Source organism: Notolepis coatsorum, assembly GCF_963971535.1.
Source record: "Notolepis coatsorum genome assembly, chromosome: 10".
In the NCBI taxonomy this organism is placed as follows: Eukaryota; Metazoa; Chordata; class Actinopteri; order Aulopiformes; family Paralepididae; genus Notolepis; species Notolepis coatsorum.
Window position 1 is genome coordinate 130,693,792 of NC_140174.1, and position 25,935 is coordinate 130,719,726.

A 25,935-nucleotide genomic window follows, 5' to 3' on the forward strand; every position below is an offset into this window, starting at 1 on the left:
TAGATACCCGATGTTGAATGGGACATAGTAATGTCGATATAGCTATAATATTTAAAAAGTTATAGCCCTGCAAAGAAGGTAAACATCTCCATAGGGTTACAGCACTGGCAGACTGGGCCCAAAGATGGGTACAATGCATGGCGGACAATGTGTTAAACATGGCGACAGCCACACTTAATAGAGTCCCCCATTGGTTGTATTTGCATGACGTAAGATTGTACATAATTGCCAAAGCATGTTTAAATGTTGAAACGCGAACATCAATTAGATGGATCTAATGTTAATCAAACTAATTTAACGCTGAACAAAACAAACAAACAAACAAACAAGAACACAGCGAGGTGTTAGCTCACATCTCACACACACAAACACACACACACACACTACATTAATACATTAGCTTCTAACTGACAGGACAGTACATGTTTTGGTTGTGAAAGGCCAGGTTTCTGTAGCCCAGGGATGGGGGCAGGGCAGGCCTCGCCCTCTGGATATGCTGAGGTTCAGATATGTGTCATAGGAATGGAGAATAACTGAGCTGTTTTATTGGGCTGAGGTCACCGACTTGTTTGAGGCTGGTGCTGTAACTACTTGTCTCAATATTTAGCTTAGTTTTTAATTTATTAGCTGCTCTTCCTGGGGTTTGCACAGAACGTAACACATCACATCATGTGTGGTAGTAAAAATATACGAGGACTAGGGATGGGTACCTTTCACATTTGAACCGATACCGGTACCGGTACATCGATACCGGTACCCAACGGTACCTTTTTTCGGTACTTTAGTCTCAAAAAATTTTATTTACCTACCTCAGTTGTAAAAAAAAAAATCCAAACTTCAAATAACTACAATTTCGATAGTTTTCGGCTTGTCATTGCTCCGACTGCTTTGTTGTTGAATCAAGTCAAATCCTAGGTACGCATATATTGTGCGTGTGAACGTTGACATGAAAAAAAAAGGGAAAAAAACATGTTTTTTTTCCGGTTTCTCACTTGATTCGATACTCGGTAGTACCGACGTGTTTCGGTTCGGTACCTCAAAAGTACCGAATTCGGTACCCATCCCTAACGAGGACACTATAACACAACATGGTGACAAAAGTTAAAGGGATTGGATAGGATACATAATGGTATAGATGGAAAATAAAATAAGATCTTAGTCCTAACATTCAAGTTCAAGTTTCTTCAAGTTTCTTTATTAGTTGTCATACAGAAGTACAGAATACTTTTATACAAAATGCTTCTTTCTGTTACGCTCCAGAGACTGTGCTAGACAAAAATAGATAAGTATAAAATAAAATAAGTATAGCAAGTATAAAATAGAAGTCGCGTACGTAGACACAAGTGTTCAGTATGTACAATGTTCAATGCAGAGTAGAAGTAACTGAGTTACCATACAATATACTATACAATATACTAATATACAATATACTATATAGTGCAAAGGAGAAATGGGATGAGGTACAATTTAGGTACAATTTACAGTAAGATGTAATGAGGTATGCAAATTCTTTACCAATAAATATAAAGTGTGTTTAGGTGTTCTAATGTGTGTAAAGTGGGTGCTGCAGTGAGTTGTTTGTTTAAAGTGAGTGTGTGCGTGTGGATCTGTGGGCTGTGAGTGCATTTGATGGTTGTTACATAGTGTTATTGTTCGTTGAGCATCCTGATGGCCTGGGGATAGAAGCTTCTTCTGAGTCTTTCTGTGCTTGCCATGAGACTCCGGTATCGCTTGTCTGACCGCAGCAGTTCAAAGAGGCAGTTGTTTGGGTGGCTGGAGTCTTTGATAATTCTCTTAGCCTTACCCATGCACCGCTTGTTGTAAATGTTCTGGAGAGTGGGAAGCCCCCCTCCAATTGTGCGTTCGGCTGAACGGGCCACTCTCTGTAGTCTGCTACGGTCTTGTGCGGTGCTATTCCCAAACCAGGAGGTGATATTGCCAGTCAGGATGCTCTCTATTGTACATGAGTAGAAGTAGGGATGCCCCGATCACGTTTTTTGCCACCGATACCGATCACCGATCGTCGTGAGCCATATCGGCCGATACCGATCCGATACCGATCGTTTTTGATTAAAAAGAAATTAAAAATTATTTTATATAAAAAGTTTTTCCTTTTTTTTTTTTTTTATAAAATATATATATTATATAATTAGACTTGTACTTGTATTATCTGCGAGACATCGCCACCACGCAACAAGTCAAAATGCTCGCTATCTGCAAACAGCTCCACTGTCTGTGTGTACTCTAGTAGCTCCTCCTGATATCAACAAATGCTCCAGCAAGTCTTGTAGTGCATGTTGATACCTCCGTTAGCTCGCGTTAGCTGACGTTAATTCACTGTTCAAAACGAAATGTCCGATTGAACTAAATAGTTGTCTTAACGTCATCTAGCCGGCTAGCAGTAGCTACAGATAGCTCCTGATATCAATGTCTTATAACATTGATTGAATGCGTATTCGAGCTGAGGGCTTGCTGAATGTGAAATGACCAAAGCACTTAACGTTACCAATGGGGTCCCGCTGCAGCGCCGGAGAATCCTTTTGCTCGCTATCTGCAAACAGCTCCACTGTACACACAGACAACTATTTAGTTCAATCGGACATTTCGTTTTGAACAGTGAATTAACGTCAGCTAACGCGAGCTAACGGAGGTATCAACATGCACTACAAGACTTGCTGGAGCATTTGTTGATATCAGGAGCTATCGGTAGCTAGCCGGCTAAATACCGTTAGACAATGCCTACTAAAAGTGAATAGTTGACTGGGTAATTTTGTTTAAACAGTAACGATAGCTAGGTAGCTAACGTTAGCTCAGGTCGAATGCACTATCTAGACTCAGCAGAGGAGGTCCGCCTCCTCTGTGTTTACAAACTCTACACGGGTACGGGCGGGGCTAGGGAGGAGGAGCAGTTTGCAGGTCCTGTGCGTCTGAGACAAGCGAGTGAGATATCCACTTGATCAGGTTCCGCGATCGGCGAATATGACTAATTATCGGAATTCCCCGATCACATATTTATACTAATTATCGGCCGATAACGATCGGTGGCCGATCGATCGGGGCATCCCTAAGTAGAAGTTCTTAAGGATCTTCTGACTGACTTGGAACTTCCTTAGGCGCCTGAGGAAGTAGAGGCGTTGCCGAGCCTTCTTCACAACACTGTCAATGTGTGTGGTCCATGTCAAGTCCTCGGATATGTGGACTGCGAGGTACTTAAAACTGTTCACTCTCTCAACCGGTGCCCCGTCGATGCTGAGGGGGCTGTAGTCCCTGGCCCCCAACCTCCTAAAGTCCACAATCATCTCCTTTGTTTTGCTGACGTTCAGGGAGAGGCTGTTCTCTTGACACCATCCCGCTAGGACCTCTTCCAGGTAGGCCCTCTCGTCGTTTGCAGAGATCAGGCCCACCACTACTGTGTCTTCAGCAAATTTGATGATTGTGTTGTTGTTCCGCTGTGCCACACAGTCATGTTTGTACAGGGAGTAGAGGAGGGGACTCAGAACACAGCCCTGGGGGGCCCCTATGTTGAGAGTGATGGATGAGGAGGAGCAGTTGCCTGCTCTCACCACCTGGGGTCTGCCCGTCAGGAAGTCCAAGACCCACTGGCAGAGGTCATAGTTCAAGCCCAGGTCCCTGAGCTTGGCTATGAGTTTGGATGGGACTATGGTATTGAATGCTGAGCTACGGCTGTCCTGTCCATAGGATTTTGTCAACTAGCCTAATTAATTTAATCGACAAATGTGTAAAGTCATGTTTCCCACATGTAATCTAGCTGAAAGGTCTCTTTAAACATAGTGCATAATACCCGAGATGTGCTGACGGCAAACTAAATCATTCGAAAATACAACGTTCCTGTTTTCCCCTTGTGTAACCTGGGAGTAACTCTTGGTTGACTAATGACCTAACCAACACATTAGCCCACATACACAGAACAAACAAAGCCAAACCAACTAAACAAACATGAACAATAGACAACAGAAGAGACGCCATGAACAGAGATAATAATAAGTCCTTATCCTTAACACTTTGACTGCCAGGGGGCGTCTTTAGACGTCTTTGCTGGCCATGCTAAAGTTGCCGGGGGACGCTGTACGTCGTCTTTATATCAATATTTCAAAAATCTGCGATCGGATTCATAATGTCCCTCCGCTGGCCTGAGATTCACCAGCAGGACCCACTGAGCTCTCTGGCGGTTCAGGAGCGCCATCTGGTGGCCGATCGGCGCAAGCGCTTAACAGGAAGCGCACTAGAGGTTTTGCTAGACGTCCGTATTGCTTCCGGCCACTCGGTACATGTCCCGTGACTCTAGCTCGTCACTCTACATAGCGATCGATTGCCAATAACTCGATAAACAACATGATTTGGACGTATATACCATTATACAAGCTGGAGATGGACCGGGTAATAATATATCCCATAATGATAAAATTTCTACTCGACGATGATCGCCCAACGGCGCGCGGAGACTGGGGTGAGTTTCAGCGTGTAACGTTACCGTCTTCGATAATAACTGATATTATCAACATTTGACCCACATTAGATGATTGGTATAACGCTGCCCACGGAATTATAAACGCCCCCTCGCCCATCCGGTCAACATCAGATGACGTGTAGTAACTTCTAGAAGTACGTCTAGTTGGAATTTTTTATATCGCGCTGATTGCCATCAAACTGTATTTCATCATCAATATAATGCATTTGGGGCTATATATCACGTTCTGGAGAAAGCTGCAGAAAGAGATGAAAACATACTTATACATTAGACCATACTTTACTATGAATATGTGAATGAAAAAGTTTAACGTTGCTACACAATGAACAATACATATAGGACTTTGAATGGGCCCTAATAATGGCAATGTAGCAATAGAATTTAAAAAGTTATAGCCCTGCAAAGAAGGGGACTTTCTCCATAGACAAATAGCGCTGGCAATCTATGGTATATCATTAATTTAACCTTAGGCAACCAAAGTGTTAAAAAGAAAAGAAAACATTTTGTTTGACTTTTTTGTTTGTTTTTTGTTTTCGTTTTAAATGTTGGATATACATTTATTATTTGAACAGCTTAAGGCTATATGTACTTGATGTTTGTTTGTTATGTTGCATATTTGGAATAAACTTCAATCAAAATCAAATCCCCAGGGAAGGAAGGCTTGCTGTACACTTGGATCTGGCTCTATGACTTCCCCACCTGAAGGATGAATGAATGAATGAAAACTTTATTTAACAGATTGCAGAATGGGTACAATACAGTACGGCTCAATACACACAATTGTTAAGGGGATGCAGACCTGAGAAAGACATTTGTCTTGTTTACATCAGGGTCCCCCATTTTCAATTAATATAGACATTTATGACATACACAACATACATGACATTTATGGCATAGGGACATATAGGTATTTAGTACTGATACATTTGTGACATAAACGGTATTCAAATATACAGTACTGTTACCCCTAGATCCTGACAGAGTATATACATATGATGGGGAGCGGACTGTACATTAGGAGGGGGTGGGTGGGTGGGAGAGAAATATACATACGGCGGGGAGGGAATATATACATGCGGTGGGGAGGAGACTGTCTATTAGGAGGTGGTGGGGGTTTTGGGCATTTACGGTGGCCAGTTTCGAATTGCAGCCTCCCGTAGGTGCTCTTTAAGAGCGGTTTTGAATGTGGGTAGGGATTCACATTCCTTTACAGCTTTGGGTAGGGCGTTCCACATTGATGTGGCATAATTGCGAAACGTGTTTAGTCCCTTGTTTGAGCCGAATCTGGGTTTAACATGATTTGTTGAGCTTCCTCTGGTGTAGTGGTTGTGGTATTCACTGACCGTTGGGAAGTATTTTGACATGTACATGGGTACCTTAGTCGTATAGTGTATCTTGTAGACCAGGCCCATTGCAAGTTGCTGTACTCTGTCGTCTACTCTAAGCCATCCTAGGTTGTCAAAGTGGGCAGGGGTGAGGTGGGTTCTGGGGGTAAGGTCAAGTAGTAGTCTGACCAGTTTGTTTTGTGATGTTTGTAATCTTGTTTTAAGCGCCTTTGAGGTGCTTTGGTACCATGAGGTGCACGCATAGTCGTAGTACCCTTGAATGAGTGCTCCTGCCAGGGTATTCTTGTTTACCAGAGGAGATCCGGTACAAGAATCTAGTTCGTTGGTTGACTTTTTTTATTACATTGGATGCCATTTTGTCACAGGAAAGATTTGCCTCTAGGATGGAACCCAGGTAGGTAATTTCGTCTTTCCTTGTGACAATATTGTCACCCACTGTAACTGAGAAGCCGTCGGTCTTGCTGAGGTTGTTATTTGAGCTGAAGAGAATGGACTCTGTTTTTCCCATGTGTAATGATAGTTTGTTATCAGCGAGCCATATGCAGATTTTGCCTAGTTCCGAGCTGAGGGTTTTTTCAACCTGCAATTTGTTCTTGTCAGAGACCAGCAGGGCTGAGTCGTCCGCAAACAGGAACAAGTTGCAGTCACAGGCTGACGACATGTAATTTGCATAAATTAGGAAGAGTAGCGGTCCTAGTATGCTTCCTTGTGGAACACCACAGCTCACTGTGAGGGGGGGGGGGATAGAGTACCGTTTACCTCTACCATCTGTTCTCTCCCCTCCAGGTAGGATTGCATCCAGCTCACTGATAAACTATCAAAACCAATTGCTTTTAGCTTGTCAATCAGAATGGAGTGATTGACAGTGTCGAAGGCCTTTTGTAGGTCCAGCATGACCATGCCGCAGTATTTGCCCGCGTCCACCTCTTGTTTGATGTGGTCGTTCAAATAGAGGAGGCATGTGTCAGTGGAGTGGGACGTTCTGAAGCCAGATTGGAATTCGTAGATTCGATTTTTTTTCGCCAGGTACTTTTCGAGCTGTTCGTAGACTATTTTCTCCATGACTTTCAAGATGGAGGTAAGAATAGAAACAGGGCGGTAGTTCCCTGGGTCTAATTTGCTGCCCTTTTTGTGCAGAGAGGTCACTCGCAATTTTGAAGTCCTTGGGGACGTGTCCCTGTTTTATAGAGAGGTTTATTATGTGTGTGATGACTGGGGTGATGGCGGCTGCTGCGTCTCTGAGGAATTTGGAGGGGATGTTGTCATGGCCAGTGGCCTTGTTAGGTTGGAGGGCGCTCAATTTTTTGAGTACCTCATCGGTTGTTACCATTTCAAGTTTGAAGTCGTCTTTGTGGACCCCTAGGTTTTTGTAGTATGCTACTATGTGTTCTACCCCATAATGCCCTGAGTGGGAGGGTAGTTTGTTTACCAGTGTTGTGGCTATGTTTGTGAAGAAGATGTTTAAGTAATTGGCTACATCCAGCTTGTCTGTGATGAGCGTGTTGTCCGTCTTTATGTTTATGTTTGAGAATCTGGTTTTCCGTTTTTTACTGCACCCTAGTTGATTATTGAGTAATTTCCAAAGTTCGCGGGGTTTGTTTTTGTTTTCCTCAGTTTTGTCGTTGATGAAATTTCTTTTTGCGGTTTTGATCATGGTGTTTACGTCATTTCTTAGTCTGTTTCTTTGAATTTTTAGTTCAACCACGTGGGCTTGGAGTTCACTGTTTGAGCTTTTGGAAAGCTTTGTCTGACTTTTATGAAGTTCAGAGCATTTTTTGTCTCTGGTTTTCATAGCGGCCAGTATTTCAGTGTGCATCCATGGCTCTTGACTTCCTTGTTCAACCCTGAATAGATAGTGTTTCATGTATGTGCATGTTTGCAGAAGTGGAACCATGAATGGTTCCTCTCTTCACAATCTGTGATATTACTCACGAAATGTCCCATGTTGAATAGACCCTGTTGAGCAATACTTTAGTTTAGATTAGGATTTCCTTATTAACCACTGCGTGTGGCTATCAATAGTGGACTATTACAGTACGGGTTCACAATGAATGGCCTCATTGTAGGTCACCTGTCAAAGCTACGGACCTCCTTGTTTTCATAGCTATATTAAAACCTACGACTTTACTTGGAAAATGAAAAGCATTGTACATTTTTCTGCGGTAGTCACAATACCTGGGTTGCACAGGTTTAGCTCTATTGGTTCTCTGTCACCAAATCTTGAATTTCCACTGACTTCTTGGTCTCTTCTGCCCCCTTCAGGTTTTCTGTTGGAAGTGTTAAGTAATGAGAGCAGTGTGTGTGTGTGTGATGATGGCATTGTTCAAAATGGTTTAATATTTTTTTTTGTACTTTCCATTAGTACCACCTAACCTGCTACAACATATAGCATATGACGTATATCATGCCAGTTAGGGTACCTTATGTATACTGCACCTGTGTATACTTTACTTACTCATAGTATACACTATATTCAGATTCTAATTGCTATTGACCATATTTATTGTAACATATAATACAACTGATGGGGCATACAGACCCTCATCTGCACCTTTGATCACACTGCTTACTTGTGCATTATGCTTATATTCAGAGTTAATTAATTATATTGTTTACACTGCTTATTTTTTATCTTTACTATAATTATATTGCCTATATTTATGTCTTTCTACTATTACCATGCCCATACCTGTATCCCCCCCCCCCCCATGCTGCTATGATGCCTGACTTAAGTGGATTAATAAAGGAATATATTTTCTTATCTTAGAAACACATACCATATAATTAAATTCTTTTTGAAGCTGCTCCATAGCTTTTTATTCCTATTTAACCCTTAACACAATGGCGCCCAAGGACGTATATCTCCGTGTTTCGATTCCACCCGTTGTGGACAGAAGCACGGATAAATCCGTGGCAAGTATTGCTTTTATTCCATTTTAATAACCTATTCAAGGTCGCCGAGCGGCACTGCAGATTTACCCTACTCTATGAATTCGAGAAGGTGCAATACCGGCCAGATCCTCTTAGGGGCGCTATCGCGATAATGCAGTGTGCCCTGTGGCTGAACGGATCAGTATTTTTTTTTTTTTTTACTTTCAATGGAGATTTCAGTTAGCAGGATTCTAGATGTGTAGCCTGTAGCTTGGATTACGTTTTGCATCGCAGATTTCACCATGCAATAAGGGGATTTATCATCAGCCAATGGACATATCGATCTACCAGATGCCGATCGATAACGGGGAAATGCCCGGGGGGATCCCACTGGACCATGGTAAGATCTTTTTCACGTAAAGTACATCCCGATCGGGCCTTGTTTTGATAGCCATCCAGGCGTTCGGCCTATGAGGCTAATGAGGCTAACGCGGTTATTGGTGATCAATAATCAGAAACGACGTCCCCCGCCCCCCCTCCCCCTTTCATGCATATGCAGTTTGAGTTTTAACTGGAGCGTATCTATAACCGAAATGCCATTGGATTTAACGTTATTAGCTATTAGCCCATTATCTCGGCTTCCAGGATATATAAAATGCAGGACCTGCTCAGAGGTCTTTAATTGGCATGCAATTATCCTCAACACACACACACACCGGAACACACACGCATGCATTGTCTCTGTAGGATCACCGATGCGATTCGTCTCTGCGATTAACCCATCCCATCGTCCTTTCCCCCCCAAGGGCAGCCGGGAGCAGACGGGCGTCAACGTGAGCCGCGCCAGGGGACCAATCCAAGTGCTCCTGTCCGTCTTCGTCAGGGACGCCACAGCGTTAGCGATCTGTTGTTGTGCATGTTTTTCCATTGGGTTTATCTTATCGGAGGGGCAACCCTTGCGAGCACGGGGAGAACATGCAAACTCCACACAGAAAGGCCTGGGAGATACCCCACCTGGGTACCTGGCATCATGGAAACCTGGTCCCCAAGCGGGAATCGAACCCTGGACCTTCTTGCTGTGAGGCGACAGTGTTAACCACTACACCACCGTGCATATACTAGACCAAATCCGGTATAACGCTTATATTCACGGCGCTATAAAATGAGAACGTATTGATGTTTTTTTTTTCTTTAAGCCATTTTGAAGGGACGGTTTATGGTCTCAATTCACAATGAGAATGGACAGATAGCAATACTATAAAGCAGGGCTATTCAACCAAATTGTTCAGGGGGCCACATTGTCAGAAACCCAAGGGGCCAGGGGCCGGACTGCCACGGCGCCTCCCCGTGCTATGAATATATGTACACTTGACACAACACGCAACCACAAGTGCATGATGTGCATCTGAACATTCTAACATCAACACTTGAACAAAAAACACATTTATAGTGCAGCTGAGCTTATGAAAAAGTGCTTCATGTCTGTGCAACAACAGCAAATCACAGCATCTTATTAGCACTTATTGTCCACTCTTAACTCTCAAACATCAGGGGGGGTGGGGGGCAGACAGGCCTAGCCTACATACACACATCTAATGAGAGATTGCACTTCTTTGACTGGGCAATGGCAAGCGGGTTCATAGGAAGTGAGGGCTACCCGCAAACAGTGATGCAAATGCTAGGTAAGCGTATATTGTGCGTGTGAACGTTGACATGAAAAGAAAAGTAAAAAAAAAATATTTTTTATTATCATGTAATCTTCCGCGGGCCGGTCCAAATTGCTTGGCGGGCCGGATCTGGCCCGCGGGCCGCCAGTTGAATAGCCCTGCTATAAAGTATAGATTTAGCTCTACAAACAGCCCCACGTCTGTTTACATTTCCCGGTCCTCTTGACATTAATTAGACTCATCCCAGTGGCCGCGAAAGTGTTAACATCAGTACTGATAACCAGAAATTATAGAAATCATAGAAATACCCAAGTCTTATTGGATCCTTTATCGATAACGTACTTGAAGACTAAGTAGTCCAGTCCATATTATAGCCCATGTCTCATTCAGTGAAACAGTCGGTCGGTTACGTGGGCGTGTTTATGATGCGCTGCCCGTTTTTTACCCCTGACCTTTGCCATGTCTCTGAATAGGGAGGTGTAGTCTGACGTCACTGGTTGTTCCACCTGTATAGGGATTTATCATTGGGAAAATGGATTATCGGCTATTGTAACAATTCTGCCGCATGGAAATTGAAAAGCTTTCCATTTTTGCACAAAATGAGTTCCCTTCTATCACTAACATTATTGTTTAAGCAATTTTATATCTTTTATAAATTTTTTTATGATTTAATTGCGAATATTTTCACGTTGAGCTATAGATTGTGGATGAATAAACACAGAAAGGTAGTACACCATGCAAATGTTAATGCTTTATTTGTTTTAAACGAGACGATTTAGGGTGGAACACGAAAAACAGCAATGACGTAACCACTACACCTCCCTATAGGTATGGCAGATCCCCGAGAACGGCCTGGTCGCCTCCCTGTTTGACCCCTGACCTTTGCCATGTGTCTCTGAACACTAGGTATGGCAGATCCCAGAGAACGGCCTGGTCGCCTCCCTGTTTGACCCCTGACCTTTGACCCCATGTCTCTGAACACTAGGTATGGCAGATCCCCGAGAACGGCCTGGTCGCCTCCCTGTTTGTTTTTTACCCCTGACCTTTGATCCCATGTCCCCGCCGCAGGGAGGCGGGGACGCTCTCTCGTTGTCGGTACACAGTGTGAGAAGAGCATTTATGCAGGTGAACACCAGAAAAGCTGCTGGCCCAGATGGTATAACAGGACGCATACTTAAGTCCTGTGCCAACCAGCTAGCCCCTGTGTTCACTGCCATATTTAATCGATCCCTGGCGGAATCAGTGGTCCCTGCCTGCTTCAATATGTCTACCATCATCCCTGTACCAAAGAAACCCTCCCCAACAGGTCTCAATGACTACAGACCGGTGGCACTCACCTCTGTGGCCATGAAATGTTTCGAGAGACTGGTCAAGGATCACATTTGTGCCTCCCTCCCCAGTGATATGGACCCTATGCAATTTGCATACAGGCCAAACAGGTCCACTGATGATGCGGTCTCCCAAGTACTGCACAGCACCCTCTCTCACCTGGACCGACAGAAGGGGGGCTATGTGAGACTGTTGTTCATTGACTACCAGGGGAGGAAACTAACTTTTTGGCTTACCAGCCAACTGGCGAGTATCTGATTTTTTTTACCAGACAAACTGATTTTTTACCAGCCAAAAAAAATTGCTAATTGTGATAATTACTTCTTTGTATGTCTTTGTCTAAATTGATTTTCAATCATAGTAAAAATCACACTGTGTCTCTACTCTTTAAAATATTTATTAGCATAAAACATTAATAACAGTCTCTACTCTTCACAATATTAGCATACAACATGTATTAATCACACTGTCTCTACTCTTCAAAATATTAGGATATCACATATTAACATGAAAGAGGGAACTATTCTGGACTGGGTTGGGCTGAACTAGGCAGTGAAAGATGCTGGGCTGGACTGGACTAGGTTGGACTGGTCTAGGTTGGACTGGTCTAGGTTGGACTGAGTTGGGCAGTGAAAGAACCAAGCATTTCACTGTAATGTAATAGCTAAATAAAACAACTTGACTTGTTACATTTGCACTCTGGTTGTATGCCAAATGTATTCTGGTTGTACTGTACTTGTGCTGTAAGATGACAATACATTGGAACCGAATCGACAACGCTAGGGGTTCAGCAGGTGTGTTCTGAATGCCAAGTATGACAACATCACCGTTGTGAAGGGCATATGGGCGATTGATTGATTGATTGATTGAGTGGTGATATGGGGGGAAACCCGGTAATAATAAAATGTCACTCGGCTGCATTTAAGCAAAGCCGCTCAGTATAGTCGTCCACTATGTTGAACGCGCGTTATGATAGCTTGTTACATGCTAGGTAGCTAGCCAGCTAATGCTGGTTGACTTGTCATTCTCATCCGACTCGAAGGAGACGCGTCGCATGCTGTTGTTCGCCCCCATGTCAGACCGCACTGATATCCGAAAGCGACGACTCTACATGCAATTATTTTCATCCACTGATGTGTTTTTGTCTAGTTTGTCTACGTTGTCAAGCCGGTGGCAGGAGTCTGTAGGTCCGCGAGCAGTGATCTGTCCACTTCCCCTAGATGGGCGGCATCTTCTAGAAAATGAGTGTTCATTGGAGGAGCTTAGAGCGCATCTGTACAACGATGATGTTCATTGGTTATGGTTGGATTGAGGCGCAAATGGGAGGAATCAAGGGGGGAGTCAGAGTTCGGCTTGTGCCAGTGAGCGAATCAGCAGATTGCAGAATGATTTTTTTGTTTTGTAATTACTAGTACTCGCCAGACTGGCGAGTGCTCTTCATGAATTACTCGCCAAACGTAAAAAATACTCGCATTTGGCGAGTAAAGTGGCCTAATTTCCTCCCCTGTGTCAAAGCTCAGCGTTCAACACCATAGTCCCCACCAGACTGGTGGACAAGCTGATCGAGCTGGGTCTGAGCTCCGCTCTGAGCGCCTGGATACTGGACTTTCTGAGCGAAAGGCCCCAGGCGGTCAGGGTGGGGGGTCAGACCTCCATCACCCTGAGCATCGGGTCCCCCCAGGGATGTGTTCTGAGCCCCCTGCTGTACTCACTATACACACACGACTGTGTGGCCAAGTTCAGCTCCAACTCCATAGTGAAGTTTGCGGACGACACAGTGGTGGTGGGGCTGATCTCGGACAACGACGAGAAGGCCTACCGGGAGGAGGTTGAGGTACTGGAACGCTGGTGCCAGGACAACAGCCTGCTCCTGAACATTGGTAAAACCAAGGAGCTGATTGTGGATTTTAGGAGGAGACAGCAGGAGACACACACACCACTGAGGATAAACGGGGCTACTGTGGACAGGGTGAGCAGCTTCAAGTACCTGGGGGTCCACATCTCAGAGGACCTGACATGGACAACACACATAGACTCAGTCGTAAAAAAAAAAAGGCGAAGCAGCGCCTCTACCACCTGAGACAGTTAAGGAAGTTCAGAGTATCTGGGAAGATACTCCAGTTAGGGGTGGACGGTATAAACGGTATACGGTATAAACGGTATTAATGTGCTCTACGGTATGGATTTTGACTATACCGTGTAACCGTGAAAAATGACGTCATGTAACCACAGCGCGACTATTTCAATCGCATTTGCCCCTAAAAATAGATAGAATTAGTCATAGATAATAGATATGTGCAAACTGGAAAAAGTTATTTAGGAGGCTTCGCGCAGTGGGCGTGTCAACACGCAATTGTCATTTCATAATAAACACATATCACCGCGGCGCACAGCAAGTTTCAATTTCAGTTCCTGGCATTTTTAACCAGTGGAGAAAGGTAAGAGATGTCCCTATCGTTTTTCTTATATGAATTATTCTACGTTAATAAAACATACCTGGTGATCAACTACAGTTTGCTGTAAACATTATGATATGCGTGTAGTGTTATGATAACGATGGCTGCAGCGGGAGCCGGGAGGACGGCGGCAGCAGTGGATTTGCGAATAGCATGCAGCTGCAGAGCCGCAGAGCCAGCGGCGCTTTCAGGTCCGCTCAACAGCGCCCCCCCACCCAACGGCTGAAAGCTGTGACCAGACCTGAAAGCGCCGCTGGCTCTGCGGCTCTGCAGCTACATATGCTTCTAGCAAAATCCAGCATCCAGCCCGGCTGTTTGCAATGGGAGCAGCACGGACTCGGGACTTATTTTATTTGGAATATTATGACTTTATACGCAAAAGTAGCCTAGTTTTAAGTTAAAATATTATAAATCTACATGCCTTGAGGATGTCATTCTTTATATAGCCTGCCTATCAGGCAAAAAAAAATATTCTAACGGAAACACTGATACCGTGATATATACCGTTACCGTCTATGCTTCAAATTATACCATGATATAAATTTTAGACCATACCGTCCACCCCTAACTCCAGTCCTTCTACTCCGGAGCTTTAGAGAGCATCTTGACTGGAAACATCACTGCCTGGTATGGCAACAGCATGGCACAGGACAAGAAGGCCCTACAGAGAGTGGTGCTCTCAGCCGAGCGTACCACGGGTATTGCACTACCAACCCTGCAGGTCCTATACAACAAGAGGTGCAAATCCAGAGCCTGCAGGATAATGAAAGACCCTCACCACCCCAACAACAGCCTGTTCATGCTGCTGCGGTCAGGCAAACGCCTGCGAGCACCAGTAATGAGGACAGAGAGACTTAAGGCCTCTGCATGCTACAGCAAATTCAAAGCAACTTCGACACAACATCGACAAAGCAACGGTGTTGCAGACACTCTACCTTTATGCTTCTGCAAAATCAACGCGCAGCCTATGTAACATTGTACCCCGTATGTAGCTAGGTTCCCTAGATAGATGACGCTTCCCTTCTCAACCAACCCATTGATAAAAGCAGAAAAATAAGTATAATTTTTACTTCCGGGCGGGGGGTTTCAAAATAAAAGAGCGAGTCTAAAAGCACCGTAAATACGTTTATTTTTTACAATATCTAGCGTTACACGAACCTAAACTAATCTAAAGTTAGTTTAGGTTCGTGTTAACTTTGGATAATGTACAAAATAAACGTATTTCCGGTGATTTTAGACGTCGCTCTTTTATTTTGAAAACCCCCGACCGGAAGTGTTATAGTGTCTGTTGCTAGCAGCTTGACTTTCTGTGCTTTTCGAGCTAACGTTACCGTAACATCATTAGTTTCCAATGGAGAGGACCTCGGCTCACATGCAGCTCAAACTACCTATTGGAATAAATTACTTGATTGATGTTTAATTTGTCCCTGTGTGTGTCCAGTCATTTCGACTAGCAAACGTTGTATTTAACGTTACCTCAGGACGGATACCATTGTATTTACTTGGTTAGCTAATGTGGATAGCATTTTGAATAGACCCAATGCTAGCTGGCTGGCTACATCTTTATTTACTAAATTATGGAGGCTTTTTAATCGGCAAGGTAAGAGGATTTGTCATGATCAACTGAAGGCGTATGCTATGGAACAATATGTGCTTGGGTTTTCAGAAAAAGGCGAGCTATGTGACGCTGGCTTCAACAATGGAGGATATTATTCTCTGCGGGACTAATATTATTCTATGACAGCCCGCCCCCATTCGCTAACCAACCAATCACTGCTACGCAATATCAACGCAACGGTTGTTCAGATTAGATTCTGGGGACATGTACGCAACGTCCAAGCAACACAGTCTACAAGACCCTCTAAAACAACCGCGCTGAAATCGCGCCGATGTTGTGTTGCAGTTGCTTTGAAGTTGCTGTAGCATGTAGAGGCCTTTAGGCTCAGCTTCTTCCCCCAGGCCATCAGAGCCTTGAACACTGAACTCTCCACGCACAAGCACACATGAGCACACACACAACACACACACTGTACACACTCACACACTAGCAGCCACTTTAACATGAGCACACACACACACTCATGCTGCACACGCTCACACTATGGACACTTTACAGAAGGAAAGGTCACTTTAAGAATAGTATAGCTTGAGAGTATAATATAGCATTGTATAGCAGTGTACATAAAGACCCAATGCCTCATCCGTAGCTAACAGTGTACTGCACTGCCACAGGACCTAGCATGTTCTACCATGCTCTGTAAATAGCTCATGTACAGATACCGATATGCCTACTTTGTTTACTTGTTTATTGCACTATGTCGCTCTATTGGTTGGACTCTTAATATTATTACTTGTATTATGCACATCGTTGCGGGTGAGACCCCCCGCATTTCACTATATACCTGTATGCCGTGACAAATAAAACTCTTGTATCTTGTATCTCTGAACAGGTATGGCAGATCCCAGAGAACGGCCTGGTCGCCTCCCTGTTCGAGCCGGTGGTGGTGCTGGAGGGTCACTCCAAGCGGGTGGGCATCATCAAGTGGCACCCGACAGCACGCAACGTCCTCCTCAGCGCAGGTGAGCTCACACACCTCTCTCCTCACACATACACATGCATGCACGCACACGCACGCGCGCGCGCGCACTCACTCACTCACTCACTCACTCACTCACTCACTCACTCACTCACTCACTCACTCACTCACTCACTCACTCACTCACTCACTCACTCACTCACTCACTCACTCACTCACTCACTCACTCACACCTAGTGTCACGATACCAACATTTTTACTTTGATACCGATACTAGCTTAACAACCCTTTCACTGCCACACTACAGAAGGTTAACCCTTACATCGAGAGGTTTTGTTTCAGAATTTTATCATCAATTACTAACGTCCTCGTATGAAACCCTCCAACTAGACTCTGTCTGGAGGAGGGATATACCAGACCTGGAAAATGACTTTGATTGGCAAGGAGCCTGGGCAAACGTCCGACTTACATCAAGGAACCCGGATCATCAACAAATCAATCTTAACTATATTCACAGGACATACTTGACTCCTATAAGACTGTGCCGAATGGGGCTTAAACAAGACTCCAAATGCTCCCAATGTACAAATGGGGACGAAGGGACATTTATGCACATGTATTGGGACTGCTCACCAGTTAAGGCATTCTGGAAAGATGTGACCCAACAAATATCAAAACTCGTATCTTGGAATATACCTGTACACCCCTCGGTATTACTATTGAATGATGTTTTTGAATTTGCAGTGAATCCACAGCTAAAGAGATTGGTTTTATCGGGTATCACAGTAGCTAAAAAGCTGATCGCATCACGCTGGTTTCAACCGGAAAAAATGTGCCGTAAAGTTTGGTTTCTTACATATCTCGATGTAATTTACCAAGAAATATCTACAGCAAGAATTCTGGGTCTCAATGAATCCAAAATGTCAATGTGGTTAGAAGTGGTGGAGAGAATTGAGGGCGGCTAGGTGGTGTAGTGGGCAAGGCACTCGCCACCAGTGTGGAGACGCTAGGATTCGCGTGTTCGAATCCAGCTCTCCACATTGTTTTCAGTTTAGCTGGTCGTCCGCAGTAATACACATTGGCCGTATTACGGGGAGGGAAAACTGAAGGGTGGGGATCGAACGTTGTGAACAAGCGACTCCTACAAGTCGGTTGGTGCGCCTGCGCAGTAGAATCAGGAAGTGTCGGGGGCAGCGTGAGCCTCCCACGCGTTACTCCTCGACACTGAGAGATCGAGCTGCGCAGGTGAAAAGATGCGACTGCTGTTACCTCAAGTACCGGAGGGGACTTGTGCTATGTATGACTTAGTCCACATTGCAGCCGGCTTGTGGGAGGCAAGAAACAGCGTTCGTGACAGGGGAGGGTTGAATTGGATGATACGAAATTGGGATGGGAGAAAATATAGAAAAATGGGAGAAAAAGTGGATAAAAAAAAAGAAGTGGTGGAGAGAATAAAAGCTAGCTTATAATGGTAGTGTCTGGTTAGGTGCGAGGGATAGTGGAGGTACTTCTCAAGGTGGGGTCCGGGAGGGGGGGGTTCGAGCTGGAGCATATGTGTGTAGGTTTTTTAGATAACAGGTATTAGGGGTATATCTTATATAAGACAATTAACTAAAATGTGATCTCATTGGATGTGCCCTGACAATTAATGCTTGTATATCTTATCGTGTGTTGTCATGTTTGTTTATGTGTTTGTTTAAAAAATAATAAAAAAATAAAATACAAAAGAAGGTTAACCCTTTACTATCACACTACCGACGGTTACCCGTGTATGTCCTGTGGCAGTGAAAGGGTTATTAACCTTCTGTGTATTGTCGCAGTGAAAGGGGTTAACCGTTTGGTAGTGCGGCAGTGAAAGGGTTAAGTATCACGATACCGGTTCTATAACGATACTACAGCGGGAAAAAACTAAAATTTTAAAGGAAAAATAATGGAATATAATATTAGATGACGGAACAGGTCAAATTGTTTATAAACAGTGCCGACGCGGTTGACACCTGCCCACTACGCAAGAGCGTGCGCTCTCTCTCTCACACACAGTCCCCCCCGGTCACACATCCACTCAACTCATAGGAAATACAGCATCAGGTTGTTATTATTCTAAAAGTATCAATACTAATTAAGAGAGAAGAGTATTGGACCGTTTTTAATGCCTGGGTATTGCGATACTCTTCTGGTGTCGGTGTATCATGCAACCCTACACGCACCCAGCCCCCGTCATCACATAGTAGGCATGCAATTTATTCTGAAGTTGTTGAAATGGTCCAAAATATCAATGGAGAGTCTTGTCTCAAGAAAAAAAAGTCTCCAAAAAAGATCAGTCTATTTACTATTATGTACCTTACTACTATGCTACTATACACTGGGGGCGACGGTGGCTCAGGGAGGTAAAGCAGTCGTCTGGTAATCGGAAGGTTCTCTGTTCGATTCCCGGGAAGCGTGTCGATGTGTCCTTGAACAGGTCGGCAGCTTCCATGGTTGCCTCCACCGTCGGTGTGTGAGCGAATGTGAGGCACAAGTTGTAAAGCGCTTTGGATAAAAGCGCTATATAAATACCATACTACTACCTATCATGCTAATATGTCTATACTACTACTATTTGACAAACAATGTTAGCTGCCAGAGATTTACTCCTCCTGCTGACTTGTTGTTCACAATTTATACGTCGATCAGCTAAATGTAAATATTGTCTGTTTTCTGGGGGCTGACGTCTTGATTAGAGCGTAAAAAAATCCTTATTTTCACTCCCAAGTCACATTTGGGGGAGACATTGGCTCGGGAGGTAGAGCAGTCGTCTGGAAATCCGGAGGTTCCCGGTTAGATTCCCGCTCCTCCCGGGCAGCATGTCGAAGTGTCCTTGAACAAGACACTTAACCCCTGTCTGTGTGTGAATGTGTGAGTGAATGGGTAAAATGTGAGGAACAAAATTGTAAAGCGCTTTGGATAAAAGCTGCTATATAAAATGCAGCCATTTACCATTTGATTCATCGTGGCAGTGCCCAGTAAACAGACAGACTCTCCGTTTACATTTTGAGAAGTTGAACCATTTCAACAACTTCAGGGTTAAGTGTTTGACAAGTAAGTGGCACCAGATTTTATGTTTAGGTAATATATTCTGAGTAAGTAAAATAAAATGACATGACATACCGTCGCCCGGGAGATCTAAAGTTAATTTCAGTCTATGTTAATTTGTTCGGCTGTGATATGAAGCTAGCAAAGCGTAGCGATACATATACAGCCAGGAACCAGCAAGCTGATACCTGGCTTGAAATGTAGTATCGCTACAGTATATGGGGAGACCAAGAGCCATGTGTGCCATGTCAGAAATCGAAGCACAGCCACTTGATTTCCTCCATTTCATGACACGGAAAGATGCTAGATCTCTCTAATGAGATTTCTCTAAAGTGGATTCTCTCTCAATACTTTCTGTCCAGTAACCTCAAGCTATTGGTCTAAGTCGGACGCTAAAACGAATGGGTGGGCTCTCTTTATCGTTTTAAAGTCGAGTACTCAGAAGTGGTATTGGCAGTGAAAATGTGGTATTTGTGCCTCCTGATAACAGTTTGATAAACTGGCTCATGTATATAGATTTAGTTCATTGTGTTGGAGTTCATAACTGTTAGGTGTGTGGGGGGAAAACGTTTTTCTTTGAGACATATTAACCTCTTAAGCCTTATTAAGCCCATATTTCCAGACCTAAAAGTACATACCCAAGTAAATGGAAGATTGCTCCACTTCTACAAGGTACATTTGCATGTTATTGGTTTGTATCTAGGGACATCTATGGAACTCAGGGAATGTATTCCCAGTGTCAGAAATATTGTGTCTGTTACTATGCTTGAGTAAATCATAATGAACCAAAGGAGAATATAAATTATAATTTTTTCCCCATCTTAGACGGTGAATAACACCATGAAAACATTGACCTAGAGGGAACAATTGCCACTGAGCTCATTCAGCACCTTCTTGAGATCAAGTGTACTATAAGAATCTAAGCAAATGAACAAAGGACAGATGATTTACAGGTTTTTTTGTAGATACGGTACTGAATTTTGCCATCCAGACACATGCAATTTGAAATATGAATATAGAATATTAGGCCTATAAATTACCTTATTATGGCCAAGTCATACATCTATGGATCGGGCCAAATCTCCTCTTGCCAATGGCAGAGTTAAATCTGGATTTAGTACCACCAGGCGCACGTTACAGGACAGCAAATACTGTGAATTAAATCTACTGTAAGTACAGTTACTTTTGTATAATTAATGTCCATAGCATTTTTTACCGGATTGCAATGCGTTCTTTTCCTAGACGTTCACAGAAAGGTAAAGAAACAATATATGTTGTATTTTATGGCAATAACGTTCAGGTTTGTTCGACCTGTGAAAATCACGTCCGAAAAATTATATGAAAAATGTTTAGTGTTTAAAAAAAATTAGACATCCATTGAAAGCCCTGGGTCTCCTCTTTCTTAGGACTACAATGATTTCATGACAGCTTCCTGTCCTCGTGTCTAAATCCTCAGTTTTCCGGTGCAATGCGCAGAGATTTTTATAATTCATATTTAGCTAATAACACTTAAAATCATTCGTAAACAAACGTAGTGCTGAAAATATACACGTTGACTGCTGTTTTGATAGGGTTAGGGTGTTTACTCCTGTCTACATGTGAAAAAGAAACTCAACATTACTTAATACGGACCGCATTTAACTGTATGCCCTGGACTGTATGTATGTGACAAATAAACCTCTTGAATCTTGTATTGATCTATATATGACGTGACATAAATCTCGTACCGGGCCGATCGGGCTTAAGAGGTTAAACTAACTTTTTACTAACCAGTAATACGAACACATTGAATACAACAAGGTAGATATATATTTATATCTTTTAAATCGGGGTAACTGCAGGGTATTAAAACGTCTTAAATTCATTTGCACAGGTATTAAATCTTTTGGGCAGCAGCCCGGCTGTCGGTAGATGAAATAATATTAAATATATGAAATTATTTTGTATTAGAGTTGTTGTTTTTTGCGGGGCTACCAGAGCTCTGTGCGCCTGGCGAGAGCTTGTGTGGAACGTGCAAAGATTTTAATTGGCGCACAAGTGCAGCCACCAGTCCAGTGTCGCTGTGTTTTTATTTATTTTTTGCTAGTATGGTCGTGAAATTGGTATTCAATTTAGCTCTAAGTGGTATTAAAAATACTTACATTTAATTTGTTGAAACCTGCAGATACCCTGTAAATGAAATTGTCTTGTTTACAATGCAAATGCTTTTATTTTTGTATTATTAATTTGTATTATTAATTTGAGTATTCACACAAGCCGTTGTATAAGTGCTAGTATTACCAACATCCGTCTGTGTAGATATCTTCCCCCTGCTTCCTCTCACTCCCCCCACCCATATATAATATTCACCATAACACACTGCCCTCTTGTGTTCTATTGCTGAAATAACAAACAGAATCCCCCAAAAGACATTAATCTGTCCTCTGCAGTCAGACTTGGCTCCAGACAGACCGTGTTCTCTTCATTGACACGTCAACACACATCACTAGTCTGTTTAAAGGAACCCGCATGGCGGGGTCTCATTGTGTTGGCCTGCTGTTCATTACACTTGGCTTTCACAAGGAAGTGGTTCTCATGAGATGGTAGAGGTTACCGTTGCTTAAGGCTGACTTTGGATTGGCTTCTACTAAGCATGCTTCACCTAGGTGGAAATGGCAAAACTTCACCTTTTTAGCATTTTCATGTGTCATTTCTGAAGATTATTATGAGCGTGTTCAACGTTATGCAGATGGGAGATCTATTCTCTGGAGAAATATTTTGGGAGCATTGGGAGATAGGTCCATTTAATTGACATTTCCGCAGAGCCATTGGATATAAGCAGAGTTTTCGAGAGTAGATGAAAATTGAGGCCTTGCACGGAACCATTGGTAACCACGTTTGAAAGAAAATGGCTATTTTCTGTGCAGTGGTACAGTTAAGTAAAACACTGGAAAAACATATTAATGTTCCACTGTGACTCATTTACAAGATCCAGTAATGACAAATCCTTGTTGTTGACATATTTCTTATATATAACACAAAGCAACTGTTGTTTTGCACATAGAAACATATTCACCATGGCCAGTCTGGCCAGTACAGAGAGACTCAGAAGGAGCTTCTATCCCCAGGCCATCAGGATGCTCAACGACAATGACACTATTTAACAACCCATCATCTACACTCACAGCACACACATCCACACGCACACACTCACTTTAAATAAACACTCACCGTAACACCCACTCTACTCATTTTAACACACTTTATATTTATTAACAAAGAGATTTGCACTACAACTCATACCTCATTGCACTTACCCTAAGTTGTACCTGATCCCATTGCTGCATTGTACCTCACTGTTACTTTTTTTTTTTTTTTTTACTCTGTACAGTATATTGTATATAATTATGTATATTGATTGACTGAACACTTTTTGTTTACGTACTCTTGACTTTGTCTATTTTATACTTTTTATCTATTTTATCTAGCACACTCTCAGGAGCCCATACATAAAAAAGCATTTCATGGAAAAATATTCTGTATTTTACTATGACAACTATTAAAGAAACTTGAAACCAGCGTGAACCGTTTTGAGGAGCTGCTCTGAAGACCGCTTCCCGTACCCCTCTCTGACATGTGTATGTTTCAGAATACCATTAGAATATAAATACAGTAGGCTGAAATGAGACAAATTTCAAATGAAGTATGGATATTAATGATGCAATGTTGTACATATTATTATTACCACGTCAAAGCAGGCTTAAAATGCTTACAATTAACAAGTTAATTGTGTCTTGTATTTTCTGTTAAAGGTTGTACCAATAGGCATTGGCTTGTGATTTGTAATACCCATTTATTGGCTTGTATCGCACTGCAGCCACATTCGTCAAAAATCACAAAAAAGGTCATATGTTTTCAGTTAACCTCATATCAATGTTATTATTATTTATTTATTTTATTTATTTACATGCGACTGGCAGTTTAGTATTCAATTTTTTTTTTTTTATCAAATTTTTTTTATTATTAATTACATGAAACAGGACAACACAATAACCACAGTAACAAAAAACATAACTTCACAGGAGAATAACAAACAATAATAATACAGAATAATAAATTATAAGACAAAAAGAAAAAGAAACAGCGTCCAACCTATCAAATATAGATGGCTACTTCAATAACAAAAAGGGTCCTCAAAACATGGCAACCTTTCCCCACCTTTACAAAGTGGAGTGACTTAAAAGATTGTTTATGAGAGTGTTGCCGCAGATTTACTGTAGCTAGCCTAGGTCCCTTACACATGTTCAAGACTGCCAAACTCGCAGAAGGTAACGTGTAAGAAGAAAGAAATTCTTCCTCCAAGTTGGTTGACAGGTCAATCAGTCTGCCAATATTAGTCCCTTGGGGAGATGGCATGTGAATTGACATATAGCGCAGAATAGCTAAATACCAACCCCCCCTAAAATCCCCCCAGTCAAAGTTAAGAAGGACAAGACAAAAACCAAGACAGACAAGACATTTCCTCCTCCCCCTCCCCAGAGACCGCCGGACCCCCCCGATCAAGCGCCCCAACCCCGCTCAGCCGCACACTGCGGTCTTTACCTTCTCAGCTGCTGCGAACCACAGGTCAATTCCAGCCTGCCCTACCCCGATCACCCGGGCCGTTGTTCCCCAAGGGGATCAATAAAGGAATATCTTATCTTATCTTATATCTCAAGATAAATCACATCCAATAGAGTTAGGGACCAGTTAATCATTGTAAGCTTCTCAGGCTCCTTCCATCTCATTGCTATTAGCTTCTTCGCTGCTGTGACGCCCGCTAGGACAACCCTTTTCAGTTGTACGGACGCGGGTAGTGTCGTTATATCGTTCAGGAGTAGCGTAACAGCTGTGAATGGGATAGTTAAGCCACACAGATCTGAAAGTTTGTCCGTTATTGACCTCCAGAAGCGGGCCACTGGTGGGCAATCCCAATACATATGCATATAAGTGCCAGTGGCCTTTTGAGAGCACAAAGTGCACCGAGAGTCGGTTATCAGTCCCATAGCATATAGCTTCCTAGGTGTAAGATAGGTCCTATGAATATAATTAAAATTAATTTGCTGGTGATTGGGGTTGCGGGAAGATAATGCCACATTTGCCCAAACATCATCCCAGTCAAACTCGGGGTCCAACTCCGGGATATCCACACGCCAGACTGTATCCAATGATAAATTTTTATACGTGGATTGAATTAAGAGCGTATAAAAGTCGGAGACAAACCCTCTGGATGTCGTCCTGTCCACTATGAGCCTGAGGAAGGGGTGTGGGTGCAAGGCCTGAGCCCACGGTACGCCATGCGCCCTCAGTGCTGACCTTAGTTGAAGGTAAAGAAAGAAGGACTCGCCGGGAAGATCATAAAATTCTCTTAAGTCCTGAAACGCACGGAGGCCGTTTTTATCATAAATATCCTCCAGAGTATGCACTCCCCTCCTTTGCCATTGAGGAATATTAACCGGCTTGTGTCCAACAAGTAATTGCTGGTTATTAAAAATTGGAGAGTCCAGGTGCCATGGGCATTTAACCCCACACGACCTCTGTACATTACGCCACGTTTGGATCACGTGAGTTATGATCGGTCCATACCTCAGCCGGCATTTCGAAATAGAGACAGTGGAGTACACTACATCCTGCAATCTTAGCGGAGATACCGCCGCCGCTTCTAAGGAGCGCCACGATACAGCCTCTACAGGGTCTAGCCAGCACATCAGAGGTCTCAGTGAAAAGGACCAGAAATAAAGTTTAAAATCAGGGATTGCGAGGCCCCCATCTTGTTTTCTACGTTGAGTAGTAGCCCTTTTGATTCTCGGGCGTTTGTTATTCCAGATAAACTTAGACACCATCGATTGTACCTTGCGCCAGTGGTCTATTGGAGGGGGCAGGGGGAGCATTGAGCTAATAAAATTTATCCTAGGCAGGATGTTCATTTTGATTATGGAAGCCCAGGCTTATAAGGAGTTAGGAAGGGACGACCACCTGTCTAGATCCTGGCGTATTTTATGATAAGTACCCGTGAAGTTGTACTTAGTAGTTTGGTTCAGCGTGGGGAATATCTCTATGCCCAAGTATTTAAAATGTTCTACTATGGGGATATCAGCTGGTAGTCGTACCGCCTTGGCCAGTTCATTAAGAGGTAGGCAGGCTGATTTG

The 25,935-nt window shown here is 43.2% G+C and overlaps 1 protein-coding gene across 2 annotated transcripts in view; it reads left to right on the forward strand.

Moving 5' to 3' along the window:
* The window catches only part of coro1ca (coronin, actin binding protein, 1Ca), a 210,963-nt gene that overhangs the window by 127,023 nt on the left and 58,005 nt on the right, over positions 1–25,935 (forward strand). For both annotated transcript variants that reach the window (XM_084323731.1, XM_084323730.1), the window contains exon 4: positions 16,609–16,738. In XM_084323731.1, coding sequence (XP_084179857.1) covers positions 16,609–16,738 — 130 coding nt within the window. The remainder of the gene's footprint in view (positions 1–16,608; positions 16,739–25,935) is intronic.